The 19644-nt window shown below is 37.1% G+C and overlaps 1 protein-coding gene across 1 annotated transcript; it reads right to left on the bottom strand.

Moving 5' to 3' along the window:
• Positions 1-1443: 1443 nt before the first annotated feature.
• On the bottom strand, positions 1444-8536 carry LOC119999317 (kinesin-like protein KIN-14I). The gene is made up of 19 exons (XM_038846817.1): positions 8016-8536; positions 7217-7383; positions 6980-7123; positions 6606-6872; positions 6437-6508; positions 6085-6153; positions 5865-5942; positions 5575-5712; positions 5410-5491; positions 5238-5333; positions 4977-5153; positions 4768-4874; positions 4473-4651; positions 4221-4382; positions 3860-4113; positions 3598-3761; positions 3113-3301; positions 2029-2558; positions 1444-1825 (listed from the first exon to the last, which is right to left on the bottom strand). Exons 1-19 carry the CDS (start codon positions 8116-8118, stop codon positions 1696-1698), a joined length of 3108 nt encoding a protein of 1035 aa, XP_038702745.1. The 5' UTR covers positions 8119-8536; the 3' UTR covers positions 1444-1695.
• Positions 8537-19644: the final 11108 nt, after the last annotated feature.

Raw genomic sequence — 19644 nt, 5'->3', positions numbered from 1 at the left:
AGGTATGACATTGCAATCCACGCGCAAGTTCATGTTCCTGGACCCGGCCCGCCTGAGTTGGTGACATGACATGTATATGTGCAGTCGCGATTTTTGCATCCAATTTATGGCTAAATGATTGTTTATATCTTTAATGTTTACTCAAATTCTCGATTATGTCCTCCAACTTTCAAACTTATCAATTTTATCATTGATGTTTTCAAAATTTTCCAATTCTATCCAAATTTCGAACTTTCTGGCAAATGTGCATTACACGTCACATTTTATTGTAAAATAAAGACAGCTCACAAAAGAAAGAAGATTTTATAATTAAAATTTTAAAAAATCAATCAAAGAACACTATTGTAGAAATGCTGTCACATTTTATCGTTCAACCACAACCACTCGTCTTTCTCCCCCCATCCCACCACTACCACCAAACATCATAATGGACAGATCCACAAACTGGGTGGAGGGTCAAAACCAAAGAATAAACTAAGGAGTCCAGGACCTCACAACAATACAAACTTGAGGACTTCTTGTGAAGAAATTACCAAGAAAAAACAATAGATTAAGGCCAGAGCGTAACAACAACTAGATCCTCAATCCAAAAAAGGAGACCACGCCACCAACAATTGAAGAAACACTGAAACTCCTTGCTTGAAATGAAGAATGTGATTCCATCATTGTTGATGAAGCAAAAGGTCAGCAACTAAGTGAAATGGATACATTAGAAATTGGTCCAGAATCCAAGAGGGGGGGAACCCCTGAGCAGACTGGAAAAAAGATCAAAGTGGGTTAAAGGATTTTATGGAAGAAGAAGACAAGGTGGAGCGCCATTCAGAGAAAGAAGATGGATACGATTCTCTCGTTCGCATAAACCAGGGAGAGAAATAAGAGATTTGCCCTAATTTGATATTATTTTAGGATTTTAAGAAATGAGTATTTATGATGTGGCTTTTAATTTTAAAATATAAATTATGTGTCATTTGCAAACAGTCTCTCCGACGCCACGTGTGCAAGCTCTGGCGAGTAAATGCCGAAAAATTAAAAATCTGGACAGAATTGGAAAATTTTGGAAATATCAATGATATATTCGATAAATTTTAAACTTGAAGGACATAATCGAGAATTTGAGGAAACATCAAGGATATAAACAATGATTTAACCTCCAATTTATTGTCCGCTATTTGTTATCCCATCTCTCCTACTAACTTACGTATTCATTTTCTTACCTAAAAAGAGGTTTTGGGTTCGACTCAGGAATACGAAATAATTTCTTTAAATAAAATCGTAAGGTGAGGGGGAGAGGAGGAATGGCCGTAGATGTATCTCAGAGGAATAAAAAAAAATCACATCCACAATATGCATATGCATAATAGACCCATAACATGTATATGTATGCATAACTATGTATATATATCTCTATAGGCCAAAGTGGGATGCACGGTTTTTCATATGGTATATTCAAAAAAAATCATCTATGTTCATAAACTAGTAGTACACGCATATAAACAAGCTTTACAACTCGTGGATATGATCACCCCTTCTCATAAGACCAAGACACCACAATTTTTGCCACTTTGATATGAGAAAACCTCTCCTTCACTCACTCTCTCTATATACAACTGAATTATAGATATACAAGAAGAAACCAAAAATAGAAAAGAGAAACAAAAGGCCACCACTTCCTTGAGTTTTCAAAAAAATTACTCATCACTTGGCATGCCCAACTTTCCTCTTCCCATCAAGAGGAACTTGTATGCTTCCTGTCTTGTGTGAAGGTTGATTAACCCCATTGGATAGTTTCCGCGATGGCTGAGGAATCAACGATGGAATAGAACTCCTATTTACAAAAGGTGAAATTCATAGCGTTCCATCAGAAAAATTATAAATGGCAGGCTGTTGAAGAATAAATCAAACACTAGAAATGACAATGTTATCGCCCCTACACCTTCAGTTTCCAAATTCAAAGGAATACTCTAGTACATGGTAGAAGTGTATGCATCCATAAAAAAGCACAAGAGAATGCAGTAATCAGATAATTACCGGGTTTCGATGACCTTTGGTGCCCTGAGATTACTCTTTTTCGTCTTAGGTCCAGAGACTCCAGACCCAATAAGCAGGCTACTAGACCGAGGAATATTTGATTGCCAAAGATAGTCTGGCTCAGAACAATCACTAGTTGCAGCCTCAAGCTCATCATCGGTGCTGGCCGTTTCATGCCGATTTCTTTGTACATCATAGTCTTGGCTGTCCTTTTTGTTCATGATGTATCTATTATAGGGTTGTTCTGGATATATTTTCGAAGAATCTAGCATGACACTCTGATAAAATGTCTCAGGTAACTGTCTGTTATCGAGTACTTCCCAGTGTCCGACCGGATTTTCTACTCTACTCAAACTGTCAAGTTTGTTCACCATGACCTTATCAACCCAGTCACCAGAACTAGCAGATTCTTTGTCATCATCCTTTACGCTTAGAGCATGACTGCCCAAAGGTGGCCAGGGAGGTGAGTTCATCATATCTTGTGGGTCCAAGCTTCTCCTTCTTGGTTTCGATGAAGATTTCTTCCTACCCTGTAGTTCAGTACTTTATAACGTCAATGAACTCTTCATTTTTATTGGACATAAGCCATCTCAGTTCATAACCTTGTCAGTTTGTTGAATTCACGAGATCATGACATCGTTCATCGAAGATCTAATAATTATCAATTGGTGACTTGATTCAAAATAATCTATTGGTGCTTCATCATCATGCCTCTTCATGGGCCGCCTTCTACTTTATTACATAGATAACAAAAGGAGCAGTTTCATCTCAAGACGCTAGTAAATAAATAACGAACCTCATTGATAGCTGATCCCAGCAAAAATATAAAAGCTGATCTATGACTGGTAGCTTAGGTTACTGGTCTAGCCGTCTAGCTTACAATATATCCTTATTTTTCTAGAACTCAAGAATCTTCAAATTTCATTGCTAACTGAAGATACAAGGAAAACCTTGACAAAAGAAATAAAGAAATTCCAAATTTTCATAGGTGCATGACAAGTAGGTAACAAATAGATTCAATGCAAGCAAAACTTTATAAAAGTCCACAATTTTAATTAAAACGAAAGGAAAGCTTAGTTCATACCTCTATGCTACCGACATCATCCACAGGATGCCTATGATTGCCGGACATATCTCCTGCACCATGCCAACTATGATGAGAAGAAAACCCTCGACTCTTTGTTATAGAGCTTTCTGGGGAGCTAAATTGAGAATGCGAAAGGTGCTCTGGCTCTCCCTCCTTCCTTGCTAGGGCTGCCTTAAGACTAGCAATCTGAAAAAAGAAGATGGGGGTAAACAACTGTCATGCACAAGGCTACCGCAGTGGACGGGGTCGGCGACTGACAAGATGTACGTAGACTTTACCCCCCAACATGATATGTGGAGAGGCTGAAAACAAAGGGAAAAAAATGTGCCCTTCACATATTGAGCGAGCAATAAGTAGAGAATGCAAAGAAATAGTAGATGGCATTAAGACAAGCCCTCTAAAGAAAACTCTGATAAGCAAGAACAAACTAAGGGCAGTTCAAGTCGCACCATGCAGGAACAATAACGTAAGACAGCACAAACCTGTTCTTTAAGCTCTTTCACCTCTGCACTACATTTGTTAACTCGAGCAGCACCAAGCTCAACAGAGGCAACACGTTCAGCAAATTTAAGGGTGCTAATTGTTTCTCCAGTAGCATCGGCCTCAGGACTAATATGAACAAACATGAGTGTCTTTGCCTGCCCACCTGATGGGGTATAAATGCCATTCACATAATTGTAAACGGTGTTAGCATGGTTGAAGGAAGCCCTTCATTACAAGTAAAAGGATGTTAGATAATCTTACCAAGTGAATCTTGAAGCAATTGAGTGAGTTTACTATTTCTATAGGGAACATGTGAATTTTTTTGAGCAAGAGAAGAAATCACATCTCCTAAAGCAGAAAGAGACTTGTTGATATGCTGTGCTTCCTTTAACCTATCTCCTGTAACCTCAGATTTGTCAACCCTCTCACTTCCTGCCAGATCAACCAGGTGCATGCAACCACGAAGAACAGTTCCAGATGTCAGGTCTTTCCCTTGAACATGAACTGTCAAGCAGCTGCAGGTGCCACACGTGGAATCTAGTGAGTACATGAGCATATATAAGGAGAAAAGACAATGCTCTCAAACCAAAATAAAAGGCAAAGCTTATACAAGTTACTGAACCTGTGAGATCGACTGCTTCGATCATTCATGGCTGTAGAGCCCACCGCTCGATTCCGCTGCCCAAGATTCATAAGATTTATAACATCAGAAGTTGTTGATACAGGTACAATGTTTGCATCCGGTACATTAATTCCAGTTTGGGAACTGTTTCGAATTTCTAGTGTGTGTAGGAGTTAAGATTGCAATTACATGCAGAAATATATCATGCATTGGAAATGATGTAAATCGATAAAGTTGGGTCCTTAAGGATATCTCTTGTTAAGACCATCTGTCACAAGGAGGTCCCTAACTTGCTCATTGTATATTTCGAGCATCTGCACTGAGATATCATAGCTAATGACATCTCTTCTCTGATGTGAGAGTAGAAATAGGTCACTCAATGCCCTGTAGTTTACACCTAGGCTCTCCTCTGTAAGCTCGTTTGGTCCAGTCTGCATTAATTAATAAGTGACATTAAAAAATTTGACTGGTCAAACAGCTGTAAGCAAATTCAGAATTGAAGAAAAAGAACGTGAAATATTAACTTGAAATCATAAGTATCTCTCACCATAGTATAAGTTTTACCAGATCCTGTTTGACCGTAAGCAAAAATACAAACATTATACCCATCAAGAACCGACCGAACCAAAGGTTGGGTGTCAGAGAACACCTCCTCTGCAATGAAAGAAACATGGCCATAAGATTGAGAGAAATACCAAAACAAGAAAATTTGAAAGAATAATAGTATATCGTTTTAACAAATGGACATCGCCTAACCTTGGGTCACACAAGGACCAAATACTTTATTGAAAGTAAATGATTTTCTTCCATCTTTTCCATATTTTGATGAGGTGGTTATTGTGATATTCCCTTCCTCTATGTGCTCTACTGTACTCAAACTATTTGCTTTCCCTGTCAAGAAGGGTCGCACTCTGCAGTATACCCTAATGTTTCCTGATCACACATAAAGGAAGTTGAAGTACATATCTAGAGCAAATAACAACAGAAGATTAAGCTTTAGGTCACTAACAATGTTACCTTTCAGGTCCTGCACTTGATTATATAACTTGCGATTTTCTTCAAGAACTTTCTGATATCCTGAAGCAGCGTGAGCTAGACCACGCAAGTGCTTACCTATTGCAGAAAGCAAGTGATGAGGTAGATTATTCCCTCTCTAAGCAACTCAAAAAAAAAAAACATGAATTCATACCTAGATTGTTGAACTCCTCTTGGTACCTCATTTGCAAAAATTGCATTCCTTCCTTTGTAGTTTGCAAGGTGCTTTTTAGTACCTACAAGAAACGTTGCTCGTTCAGTAACACATTCAACATAGGTTTGACGATTTTAAAGCTAGCTTGATCTTGCAGCAAATTACCTGAACATCTCTTTGCGGTTGTTCAAGCAGCATATGCATTTTCAGAAGTTGCTTGCTTGATTCCTTGTTGCAATCATCATGTTTTTTATTGAGACATTCCTCCCTTGTAATTGGAGCAGAGACTTCTTTTTCTTCCATCTTAATCATTGCATCAGTTAAAGAAAATGTCAAGCAATTGCATTTAAGAAGATCTATTAAAAGCATAGTTAACTTGAAAGGCAAAATAATCATCCAAACTTTTAAATAGATAGTTTGCATTTAAATGTTCAAAAGTGCAAGTTAACTCTTACCTTAATGTCACTAGAAGAAGTTCTCGAAAGAGACAGACTGGGGCTAGATGCTGCTGTATCTTTTGGAGTTGTTTTCACCTACCAGGTTACCAAAAAAATTAACTTACAACTAAGTGACTAAAAACTACTCACATTACTTAAGGTAAAAGGAACTTTCATCAGCATCAAGTTTATGAACTCGAAGAGATAAAACTGCTGCAGATGAAAAACAGCGACTTACCACCTCATTTTGACTTGCTAGTTGATGCTCAAACTCCTCCATAATTTGACTCAGCATAGATTCCAGAAGCTGTCATAAGCAGTGTCGCACTTATTTCTTTAAGTAAATGAAGTTATGAGTAGAAGGAAAAAAATCTTAACTCAGATAGACAAACTTGAACCCAAACATTATCCTTAAGAGATCTAACAAAAATTTCCAGGATCAATATGGTATTTCTAATACTAAGGAAGTGTGCTACAACACCAACAGTAATTAAAGTATCCACATGGTGAGAATGAGGAGTGTGTTGTGTGCATTCCAGATCCAAAAAATTCATCAATAAGCTTAAGAAAACAAGCACAAGAATCCTTACAATTGGTATTTCTTCTTGTTTCTTATTGGCAAGAACTGCACGGACTAGCATATCTAACGACCGATGAGCACCCTGTGATCCAAATGCAAAATATCTTTTAACTCTTAAGTAGTTCTTTCCCAAAACACTTAAGTGACAACGACATTCAAAAGCAACAAAGCTCACTAACAGCATCATTGTGGTCATGGCCTAGAGCAACATGTGAAGGCTGCTCACTGGACAAGCTATCTATGGACTTCTCACCCAATAACATGGTCCGTGATATTGAATTCATGAATGGTTCCGAATTTTTCCGTACAAATTGTCTGCTGCCATTACTGGTTGGGGGTTTCGAATTTCCAGCAAATTTCCATGACCCAATACAACCACTCTGTTTCCAGTCACTATATGATTTAAGTGCCAGTACACAATTTACTATCCTTGCAGATTTCCCTCCCTGAAAATTCAAGGCACAACAGAAAGACAAAGTCTCAAATATTTATTTACATTCCCTAAGCACAAGACGTATTGTTTTTTGAACATTAAAAATATTTTAATTTTAACCTGTTCCAGATCAGAGGCTTCAAAGGTAGGAAGCCCCATTTCCTCCACGGCTACGAGGAAGTTCCTTACATTTTCAAAGTACTGGTATGCAGATAGAGCCGCCCCATCTGGAATAATAACAGAATCACATGGACCCTCAACTACCTAACAAGAAAATCATAGTACATTACATGCAAAAAAAGAGAGAAGAAACAGAAACTTGAAAATGATCAACATAAAGACAGAGAGAAACTGTACCTTTGGGACAGCTCCGGGATTGACTTTGTTAAGAACATTGCAAAGGACAATCCCGCTACGCAAACCAAGCCTGAATTCTTCTTCGGAGGGAACAGCCGGCAAATCTTTACCCCCAACAACTCCGACTGTCTTTCTCAACCATCCAGCTGCTTCGTACCTTCTCAACGCTACAAATGAAAAATCAGCATTAAAAATGTAAAGTATCATTTGCAGCAGATCCTAAGCTACATCAGTCTGTAATTCACCATTCAATGGCAACCTCTTGCCCCTTGACAAATAAGACCAAATTTGCATGCTTTTATTATGAGTTACTACTGTGCTTATAAATCCTCATCTCTACCTTCAATCCAAGTAAAGTAAAGGCCTATATCCTCAGAGACACCATTATGAAGACAGAAGTAATTAACTTAAAACCATAAATGAGAATAGCAAAAGATCTTTCCTAAGTTGATATAATAGAGTTTCAATGAAGGCATGATCGTTTATAGCACTCAAATCAATAGAAGATGTAGATTATTGGCATAGAATACTATCACACCACTCATTTCTAGGAATTCAATACTCAAACCCCCATGAATTTCAATGATAATACCCCAAAGCCACACACCAAAAAAAAATCTTGCTAAATCAGAATTTAAAACAAAAACTTACCAAAAGAGAATCAAAATATTTTCATCAAAGAACCAATCCAAAAACAGAAGAGAAAAGAAAAAGAAAAAAACAAAAACAAAAGCTAAGAACCGCTCAAAAACTTTAAAAGCACTAGAAGTGAATAATTTAAAGGAATGATGTATCATACATGCTTCCTCAGCTTTTCTTGAAACCATATCAATGTCCCTCGAGCGAGCCCCATGTTGTTGTAGAACATCCTCAACGAGGGCCAAAACTTGCTCGGTCGCCATTTCAGACTTACAATCCAACAAAATTCAAGCCAATACTCGAAACCCAAATCCCAAAATTTCACAATTTGAATCCTTTTCACTTTATGTCCAAACAAAAATCCAAAGAATCAACGAATTACACTTGTATACGTGTTCGTATCTATATGCTATGTGGGTTGGGACGATATACAATCTCCGAGACGGAGAACAAAAATTTCTTACACGGGGATCTGCATGAAGATCAAAATAGAGAAAAACAAGAGAGAGAGAGAGAAAATGGGTGCCTAAAAAATTTCTCTCGCTCTCTCTCTCTCCCCCTCTCTCTCTGTTTGGTCGGATATTGAAGAGAAAAGGTAGAGGCCGAATCTGGTTCCGGGCCTCGCGGGTTCTTGAGAACTTGATGGTTTATACTTCATATTTTCACGGGGTTTCAGAGAAACCAATCAGCTTACCTCTCTTTTATTTTTTAATTCTTCCAGTCTTGAGGTTTGAGTATTTTCTTTTTTTACATAAAAAAATGGAGTAAAAAATTCCAAAAGATAATATTTATTATAAATCGAAAGCGCTACGTATCCTTAACAAATTCGATCATAACATTTAATTAGAGAACGTAATAACGAAATTCAATGTAATTAAATAACGTAATATTGTTATGGCTGATTATGGAAGAAATTGTTATAAATATATAGAGTTTTCATAAGTTATAACCCCTAAAAAAGTACCCAAATTAATTGAGATTTGGTTTAGGCATGGATTCTTTCCATGATTTTTTCCAAATATAGATCGGTTAGCACCATATTTGCTTGGATTTTGATGCATTGAACTTCAAAGAATTCTCCTATGGAGTCTCCTATGCGGATTTAGAGCAAACACTTAAATGCGGATCATTTTTTGAGTGTGTGGATAAGTGAAATGACAAGTGGGACCCACTTCTTTGGATCCTATATGTATCAAATCAACGGTGAAAACATAAGTCAACATTTTAAATCCGCATAAGAGAATTGCTATATATATGTTTTTGTTCGGCAATTGAGAATGACACTATGCAAGTTTATCTTTTTTTGACATTATATGGATCTAAATTCGGGCTGTCAACCCCACGCACACAAAAATTTCCACTTGACGACATTATAAGTTGGGTCAAAACTCAACACAAAAATATTGCTCCATATATGTTACTAGTTACTTAATAAATTAAACCCCAAAATCTTGACAGTACAACTTCACTTTCAATTGCTATTTTCCTAGAGAGTAAATCATATCAAATTTCCATGGAAGCAACTAGGCATCTACCCTTTAATTGCTTCCTCTCCACTTCATTATATGATGCTCTTTCTTGCTCTTTCTTGTGTCGTAGAAGACACTTATTGGACAAGCTATGAATCTTAGACTAAGATGTGTTGAACTATGATTGTGTCAAACTCAAATAATGAATAAAATGCATTAGTTTCCTCATGTTGCCTATTTATCATTACAACATAGAGTTTAATTTCCTGATAGTTTAAATGGATTGTTTTGCTTATATGTAAAGCATAAACTTGTCATCATGATTAGATAACTAAAATATCAAACAATTATTAAGTTCATACCCTACAATTTTTGGTCCATTTTATAGCATTGAATGATACTTCATGTATCTAATGATGAGGAGTATAAGTAAAACAAAATGATCCTTTATTAGGACTTTTGATCACTTTCTATGACCATATGAGCAGTTGTTAGAAATTGGTTACACACCTAATTTGATTGTGTTCTTCATCATAGAAAAATTAGTGACTAGTGGAGAATCTAAAAATTCTTGGCATTCGGACACACTATCTGGTACATTGGGAGTTGTACATAATTTCATTGGGACCACAACCCTCAGCGAAATAACACTGAGTCCGCCACTGCCAGTGACATCTATATTATTCCTTTCACAATCATCAATTGTTAATCATACTCTTTTACTCTTTTTGATACCTAATTTTTCAGGATTGATAAAGTCTGAAAATGATAATAAATAAGATAACAAAATAAATAAATAAATAAATAAATAAGAGCTAAAATTAAATTATAATTAAAAAAAGAGAATGGGCAATGCAATAGGACATGTGTTCACATAAAAAAGGGGAGAAAGAAGTGATCTAATGAGTGAATTAGGCGCAGAAGATGTAACCAAAACAAAGCATGGAAAGGAACAGCACCTTAAAACAGATCATTTGTAGGGTAAGTACTAAGCAAACTAGCTAAGAGGAGCACATGATATCTACATATCACCTCTGTTCTTTTTTTTTTTCTTTTCATTTGCGATTTAATAGTTGAGACCCATATCGGATGTTCAAAAGACAAATTCATATGGTGTTGTTTTCGGGTATTAAAAAACTACAAAAAAAACCTTTGCCAAATATTTTTTATATAAGAGTCCGCAACCACTATTTTTAGGTTCTACATTGGATAAATTCATCAACTTGTGTAATAGCCCACAAATCACTTATACAAAACAAAACATGAAAATTTCAGAGACAAGTTTATGTAGTAATCGAATCCACAATCCCATATAGGGGATAGGTGTTCTCCTAAAAATCACTCACATATAAACTAATAAATCAATGAAAACTCTAAAAAGTTCTCACTAATTCTTCTTATAGATTTATCTAATTAGCCCATTATTATCTTCAATAAAAAATATTTGATAATGATTATGAGTTATTTTTCTGTTTTATAGGTTGGATATATGAATGTAGAAGGCCTTCCTTGCCTGTTCCCTCCAACGGTCGAAAATATTCAAACCAGTGGTTCGGAGCCGAACGTCATAGGCTCGGACAACCAAACGTCAGGGTAGGCTCTTCTGCCTCCTCTCTTTTCTTAACTTGGCGCACTAACTTGCGGGGAGTATCAAAGCTGCAAGTGGGCCCTCAAAGAGGGTGGGGCCCAGATCACCATGCCTGCATGCATTAGTTAAGTCCAAAAGGCCGCCGGCCCAATCACACCCTCCGCCGCAACCAAGTGGCCTCGATTGGGCCGCCTAAAGGCCTGCCAAAACCATGGTTTAGCCATTCAGAGAGAAGTAGAGAAACAAAATTAAATAAAAAAGGCTCACATCAAATGCTTTTTTTTTTCTTTGTGGATTTGTGGGGGTGGACTTGTACTAAAACATCTAGTCAAAACATTTTATTCAAAAATATTACAATTTTTTGCCAAAATAATTCCAAGTTCATGATAAGGTTTTGTTGCACAATTGGAAAACATAAAATTTACAAGCAAGAAAAAGTATGAAAGTAAATTAAGTGATCACTAAATAAAAAATAGTAGTACAACTACAATTATAGAGAAGCTATTAATCTTTATATATATATATAGCTAAGCAGTGAAGACTCAAATTGAAACAGTGAAGACTCAAATTGAGTATCAATCAATCGAGTATATGCCTTAACCAAGGGTTATTAGTAAAAAGCTATTGGTCTCTAAACTTAAAACTCTTTTGAACTAAAGTTGTCCTCTCACTAAAAAAAAGAAGCCCATTTATAACTTCTTAGATAGATTATTAAGCAAATGCATAAAGTAGTGTAGTTTGTGTGGAGTATATGATGATGCAAGGGCCCATTTGAGTGACTTTTCTAAAGCCCAAAATTAAGGTAATAAACAAATGCATATGGTAATTATTTTATTGTTGAACTAAATATAATCCTGAAAAAAGGGAAGAAAAAAAAATATGATTAGAGCATGTTCTTGTTTATGGATAAGAAATTCTTTTACTCCCATTATTAACTAATATAATTATTGATGGTGCACTACAATACTATGTATATGAACTAGCTAGCTAGCTCAGAAAAGGCAGATGGGTGTCATCAACACTACAAAGTCCATGAATTGTCCAATTCATGAACACTGGTGTTAATTAATTAGAGGCCTTTGTTGGTGTGTTAGGAGAAAAGGGTACTGAAGTCATGAGTTAGATTCTAGCAGCAGCAAAAAGGTTGTTCCAGCCTTATAAATTAATAGAAATATTATAACACTCGCCTACTCCGCACTAATAATACCTTTTGTTCTAGGATAGTTCATATTGGCCCGCATAATTTCTTCTTCCTAGGACAAACATCAATCCATACTAGTTTGAGCATAAGAAAAGTGACTGTTATTAATTTGAAAATTTGACATATTATATTATTGACTTCACATATTCTCCTAGACGAGATAGGATGAGATTTAGCCACATCGCCACTTGATAGCTCGCTTAGCACCACCAAGCTCGACACTACAGAGGTTTGTGACATCACCCACTCGAGCTAGGTGCTACATATGTATACATAATTAAACAACATTATGTGTGCTTTAATCACACGTGTATAATTATTTTATAGCAAATCTGTCATGGTTTAATGATGATTTTGTGACTTCAAGTACAATGGAATGGACTTGTGTTGAACCACTTTGGAGGAAATAAAAGATGAGGGATGTAGTGAATGTGTTGATGTCAAAGTCCTTTTCTTTCTCATCATCCTACCAGGCTCGTTTTAACTAACCCCATGAATGGGTGTTAACTTGGGCTGGTTAGTACTTAGTAGTGGGCCAGATCTTGTTTTCTTTCATTAGCAAATATCATATAAGTATCACTTTGATAACTATTGGATATATAGGTCCATTTGAAATTTTTTTCCACATAAGTACATATTTTTCAGATAGATGCATCTTTTAAAAAACTAATAATTTCATATTTTCATATTTGTCATTCTTCTTCAATAGACATAGATACTTAGATTCGAGAGAGAGAGAGTAAATTTGTAGGGAGAAAGAAGACAATAAGGAAGGTACAAATGTAATTGACCTATTAATAGATAGTTTTAACTTTTAAGGAAAAGAGTTCTTGGGTGGACTTTTATGTCCTGACGTATAATAACTGGTATCGGCTTCGACTTCGATGGCTTGAAAGTATCCCTTATTTCATTCTAATGGGCCCATTTGCATGACTAACTCCTAGGCCCAGCTCATTATTTCACAAAGGTATTAGTCCATTGGATTCACGTGGCCTATTAAATAGTTCATAATTTTAATTATGTCTCCGAAATTTATCTGAAATAAAAATAACGACACGTAATGATTAAAAGTTAATTTATAAATGAACTGAAAATTGTATAAGAGACATTTTATTAAAAAGACAGTTCTTAGTGTCATTTTATCAAACACAGTCATTTACAATTTTACGATTGTTCTTAAGGTCTATTTTGGGGAAAAATTCAACATAGTAAGGGTTTTTGGATTCAATGCAAAGATGGGAGACAATTATGGTTAGGGGTCACCATTTGACCCGCAGGTCTAGGCCCGGCCCGAAATTATATCGGGCCTGGGCAGCCAGGCCCGATGCCTAGGGGGGCTTGGGTTCCATTTCTGAGGCCAGGCTGACACTTCGGCCCAATTTTGGTCCGGTCCAAGCCCGACTAGACACCATACATTATTTATTTATATATAAAATATGTATATATATAATATATATATAGACGTGTGTGTGTGTCTATATATATATATAGCCCGACCCATTAGTCTGACTCATTTGGGCTCGGGTCGGGTTTGGGTTTCCATTTTCATCCCAAGCCCACGCTCAAATCCCGAATGGTAAATCTGGGCTTGGGCCTCATATTTTTGAGCCTGCCCGACTCGGCTCGATGTCGAGCCCTAATTATGGTGGATTTGAATATGTCATTAAGGTCCTCAAGAAGATCAGTTGTTGAGACAATTTGTGGTGAATATTGTGGAGTTGGAAGTTGTAGTGGCAAAAAAGGGGCTCAAGCCCATTTTCCTCAGGTATTGCTCCAAGCCCAATCCACTCTTTGACTAATAAGGCCAAAGGTCCTCTCTTGTACACAAGTTCGCTACCTGACCCATGGACTATGTATGATTAGGCCCATGAATCGCCTCAGGTATGAAATACCCTTTGACACCTTGTCCACATCGCAAACCAATATCATGCCCAACATACTTCCAATATCCAAAATAAGTAATACGTGTGACAAAGCAACATACTGCCTCCGATACCTTGCCTGCAAGTGCTCCTTCATTCATAATTGAATTTGCCATTGGTATTTCATAACTGCAACCCTTTCTGTTGAGACCAAATATTCCACATCTACCACACCTCATAGAGTCATAGGGTTAGATGGAGTTGACCTGGAGATAAATCTGAATGGGAGTAGATCGAGAATTAATGACGATGATTTTGAAGATACGGTGTGCTTCCTGGTTTAGTAATTTTCTTCTATTAATTGTTAGATATAATAAGTATATGCATTCGTAATTTTGGAATTTATTTTCTGTATGATATGTTGGACTATAAGCATGCATATGATTAACTCTAACAGTAGTAATAATAGATTGCATGAATAAATAGTAACATATATTGAGTAACACAACATGATTTACGAGTACAATAACAACTTTTTAATTAAAAATACCAAAAACCGATGTAGGAACAGAAGTTGTAGGGAGCAAGGTATGTCTAAGTCAGCGAATTTCCTTAAAGAGAATTTACCCCAGCCAAATGGTGTTTCTGTTTTCCGGACAATCCCTTCCCAAGATACAATGTTCCACATCACGAGTAAGCAGTACAACAATACCAGTGGACTCAATCGAACCAACAAGAATAACACTCTAAGAGAAGACAAATAGCAGGAGAAAGAAGAAAGAATTTTTGTTCTTGTGTGTTGAATTTGCTGCCAAGCTCTCCTTATATAGGAGAGCCCAACAACCACCAGCCCAGAAAAATCAGTGATCCACACTGATTTTCGGGCCTCCACTTCACCAAGACGTGCAACCACTTGAGCTGCAATTGACTTGATCGGGTAATGAGGGTAGTGGGCTGAGCAAATATTGTGGCCAAACTCAACAGGTTTGACCAAGTTATCTATCCACATTAAATGAATATGGATTATTAATGGGCCAAAAAAAAACTAAACTTCGTGCAAAAATTTAGGACCGCTCGCCTCGCCATGCCATGCCCCATTGACCAGCCGGCCTGGCCTGGCCAGACGTGGAGGGCGGGCGGGCATGCACGTGTGTGTTTTCAATCCAAGCCCATAGTGGAGAGTCTCTCCCTCCTACAAAAGCTTGGGTGCCCTTGGGCTCAAAACTTTACTTCAAAACTTAAGCTTATAAACAATACACCCACAATGAATTTCTCCAATGTGGGATTCCCATACACACACTTATTGTACTTTGTTTTTCATGATTAACATGACTATTTTGGAGTCAATTTCCATTCAATCGAAAAATGGTTTTGGACCATATTAAACTCCAACCTCTTCTCTTCATATTGAAGATTAAGACCCATCAATTATTATTCAATGACTCTTATTAATTAGTCATTAAATTTAGGTCAAACTATGGTTGACCATCATTTTTCCAACAATCCTCCACATTGAATGGAAACAGACGACAACTCAGACACGGGAATACGTCTGAGAGTGCAGTAGAATCAATACTGCATCGAGATAGGTAGCTTTTGGCTTTGAACCTTCCCTAGTGAAAGCCTATCGAACTTACTTAACTAGTCAGTGGACTGACGCCTTGAATTGCTAGTTGTTTGTGTAAGCCTAGTCAACATACCTCACACAGCACTGATCCAATTCATAATTGGTTCTCGGTTGTGTTCATTATTTCGGCCATGAACGTCTTAGGTTTAGTGAGGGCCTTAGAAATATTGCCTTAAAATACTTTCATAGAGCCGACCATACTCTTCACTCACATAGGTGATTTCCTATCAAGAGTATCCTCTAATACTATACTTGTTTATCACAAGACATAAGAATCTTTAAAAGCATAACTTAACCTTATACACACTTTCTAGCAGCACTTTGTGCATTCTAGGAATGGGTTGGAGTAAAATTCCGTACTGCTCACATTTAAGTTACACCCAACTTGTGTTGTCCTATTGAACCTAGTCCCTGGGATCTCCAATCGCTAGGTTAGGTTTCCATCAAGGTAACTTATTCAATCAAGGCCTTCAAGCCCATTCCCCTCGATGCGCAGTCTGTTACCTCTTGACTCAAATCTTTTGTAAATGGATCTGCAAGATTTTCTTTAGACTTCACAAAATCTATGAAAATTATTCCACTCGAGAGTAACTGCCTAACGGAATTATGTCTTCGACGAATGTGTCGAGACTTACCGTTATATATCATATTTTGTGCTCGTGCAATTGCAGCTTAACTATCGCAATGAATGCAAATTGCAGGCATAGGCTTTGGCAATATTGAAATATCCTCCAAAAAGTATCAAAGCCAGTCTGTTTCTTCACCATCTTTATCGAGAGCAATGAACTCTGATTCCATCGTCGATTGTGCGATGTAAGTTTGCTTTGAGGACTTCCATGATACAACTGCCCCTCCAAGAAGAAATACATAACCACTAGTTGATTTTGATTCCTTTGAATATGAAATTCAATTGGCGTCACTGTATCCTTCTACAACAGCAGGGTATTTATCATAGCTCAAAACTTTATTTTTTTTTGTTTTGTTTAGGTACCCTAATACTCTCAATAGAGCTTTCCAGTGCTCATGTCCAGGATTGCTAGTGTATCTGCTTAGTTTATTAACAGAATACGCAATATCCGATCTCGTGCAGTTCATGATATATATGACACTGCCAATAATACGAGAGCATTCTAGCTGATTAATATTGTTTCCAGTATTCTTATGTAAGACCAGGTGAGGGAGAAAATGATTGTTCGCATCTTTGATGCCATGCCCTTTGAACCGTTCAATCACTTTCTCAATATAGTGTGATTGAGATAAAACTATGCCTTCTGAAGATTTGAGAATCTTAATGCCTAGTATCACATCAGCTTCACCCATGTCTTTTATATCAAAGTTCTTCGATAGCATTTTCTTGGTTTTGTTGATGATCTCAACGTTACGACCAAGCATTAGCATATCATCGACATATAGACAAACAATTACACACTCATTATTGATAGTTTTTGTGTAAAAGCATTTGTCGCACTCGTTGATTCAGAATCCTTCTTGAATCATTAATTAGTCAAATTTCTCATGCCATTGCTTTGGAGCTTACTTAAGCCCATACAACAACTTGACAAGTCTACACACTTTGTGTTCTTGTCCTTTGACCTTGAAACCCTCAGGTTGTTATATATAAATCTCTTCATTGAGTTCACCGTTTAAGAAAGCGGTTTTTACATTCATTTGATGTATCACCAATCCATATGGCGAAGCTATCGAGATTAACATCCGAACAGATGTAATCCTCATGACTAGTGTATAAGTATCAAAGTAGTCTAGACCCTCCTTTTGTCTATACCCTTTGGCTACAAGCCTTACTTTGTACTTATCAATGGATCCGTAAGCTTTTAGCTTCTTCCTAAAGATCCATTTACATCCAATTGGTTTATTCTCTAGTGGGAGATCAACCAATTCCCAAGTATGGTTACTTAGGATGGATTCTAGCTCGTTGTCAACAGCTTCTTTTCAGAATGGAGATTATGGAGATGACATTGCTTCACTATAAGTCTGAGGTTCGCTTTCTAACATATATGTTAGATAATCTAAACCAAAGGACTTAGAGATTTTCGATCTCTTGCTCCTTCTTGGTTCTATTTCATCGGTCTCTCGTTCACCGATTTCTTCATTCTCATAATTTGAATCTCTATTTCGTTTTTGAGAGGTTTCACCTCGTTTACAAGGGAAAATATTCTCAAAAAATTCTACATCTCTTGTTTCCATGATCGTATTGACATGGATGTCATCAATTTTAGATTTGTGTACCAGAAATCTAAATGCACTGCTATTTTGAGCATATTCGATGAATATGTGATCCACCATCTTAGGTCTGAGTTTTGTTTGCTTTGGTGGAGGTACAACGTCCTTAGCAAGACACTTTCAAATATTTGAAGGATGGTGCTCTCTTATTCCTTATCTCATATGGAATTCTACCTGTTTTCTTTTGGGGCATTCAATTAAGAATGCAATTAGCAGTCAAGACTGCTTCCCCCCCCACAAGTTTTGTGGTAGACCTGAACTTATGAGTATGGAATTAACCATCTCTTTTAGAGTTCGGTTTTTCCTCTAAGCAATCCATTTTGTTGAGGTTTATATGGTGTTGTAGTCTGGTGGATTATTCCAAACTCAGCACACAACTTATCAAAGAGAGCATAATCATATCTTCCTCTCCCATAAGACCTTAGTGCTTTAATTTTCGTACCAAGTTGAGTCTCAACCTCATTCTTGTACTTTACAAACATGTCCATTGCTTCGTTTTTGCTAGTTAATAAATAAACATAGCAATAACGAGTACAATCATCAATGAAAGTAATAAAATACTTCTTCCCACCTCTACTTTGAACAAATTTCAAGTCGCATAAATCTGTATGGATTAATGCCAGAGGCTCAGTACTTCTTTCAATATTGGAAAAAGGGTTTCTTGGCAAACTTTGCTTCAACACATGTTTCACATTTGTGGTTGACATCCAAATTGAATTTGGGAATTAAACCTAAGTTTACCAATTTTTTATTGTACCATAGTTTACATGTTCTAATCTACCATGCCATAGAAAAGGAGACATAACCATGTAAGCTGAAGACTTTTCTTTATTGATAATAGTTTTTGGGTATTGGAATTTAGACTTTTCATCTATTACAACACAATTGGCTTTAAAAAGCCCATCATTGATATACCCATTTCCCAAATAAATCCCACCCTTAGAGAGTACAAATTTGTTTAACTCAAATACTAATTTGAATCCTTTCTCGATAATAATGGGCATTGATACCAAATTCTTCTTGATATCCGGGACATGCATCACATTCAGCAGCTCAAGCTTCTTGCTGGAAGGGAACTTCAAAATCACCTTTCCGACTCCTTCGATGGTGGCTGGAGCATAGTTAGTCTTATAAACCTTCTCACCATCATCTTTCTTCTCATATGTTGAGAAGAGTTCCTTGTGGATGCAAATATATGTGGTTGCACCTGTGTCCATCCACCAATCTTTGGTGTTTGTCACTATGTTTACCCGAGAGATGACAGCACAAAACACCTCTTGATCTTCCTCCTCCTCAACTAGGTGGGCTTGCTTCTTTCCCTTGTTATTGGCCTTTTCCTTGTTAGGACGCTTCCTGCAATCTTTGGCCCGGTGTCCAGGTTCGTTGCAGACAAAGCAGGTACCCTGTAACTTATTGGGTTGCTCTTTCAGCTTCCCTTTGGTCTGGTTCTCCCTTTTCCTCTTCCCATGCTTGGGCTTGGAAGCTTCCACCAGGTGGGCTTTAAAAGCTTTTGGAAGTGCTAAATTATTCCGGTTGTCCTCCTCAATCCTCAAACGGACCATCAATTCCTCCATGTTCATCACCTTGCGCTTGTGTTTCAAGTAATTCTTGAAATCAGTCCAGCTAGGAGATAGCTTCTCGATGACTACTGCCACTTGGAATGGCTCATTTATTACCAATCCCTCAGCTTGTATTTTGATGCAAGATGAATTGAAACTCTTCAAGTTGGTTGACAATAGACTTGGCATCCACCATCATAAAGTCAAGAAATTTGGCCACCACAAATTTCTTCGTACCGACA

Source organism: Tripterygium wilfordii, chromosome 6 (genome assembly GCF_013401445.1).
Source record: "Tripterygium wilfordii isolate XIE 37 chromosome 6, ASM1340144v1, whole genome shotgun sequence".
Lineage (NCBI taxonomy): Eukaryota > Viridiplantae > Streptophyta > Magnoliopsida > Celastrales > Celastraceae > Tripterygium > Tripterygium wilfordii.
Note: the sequence above shows the minus strand (reverse complement) of the source record. Positions and strands in the feature narration are given on the sequence as shown.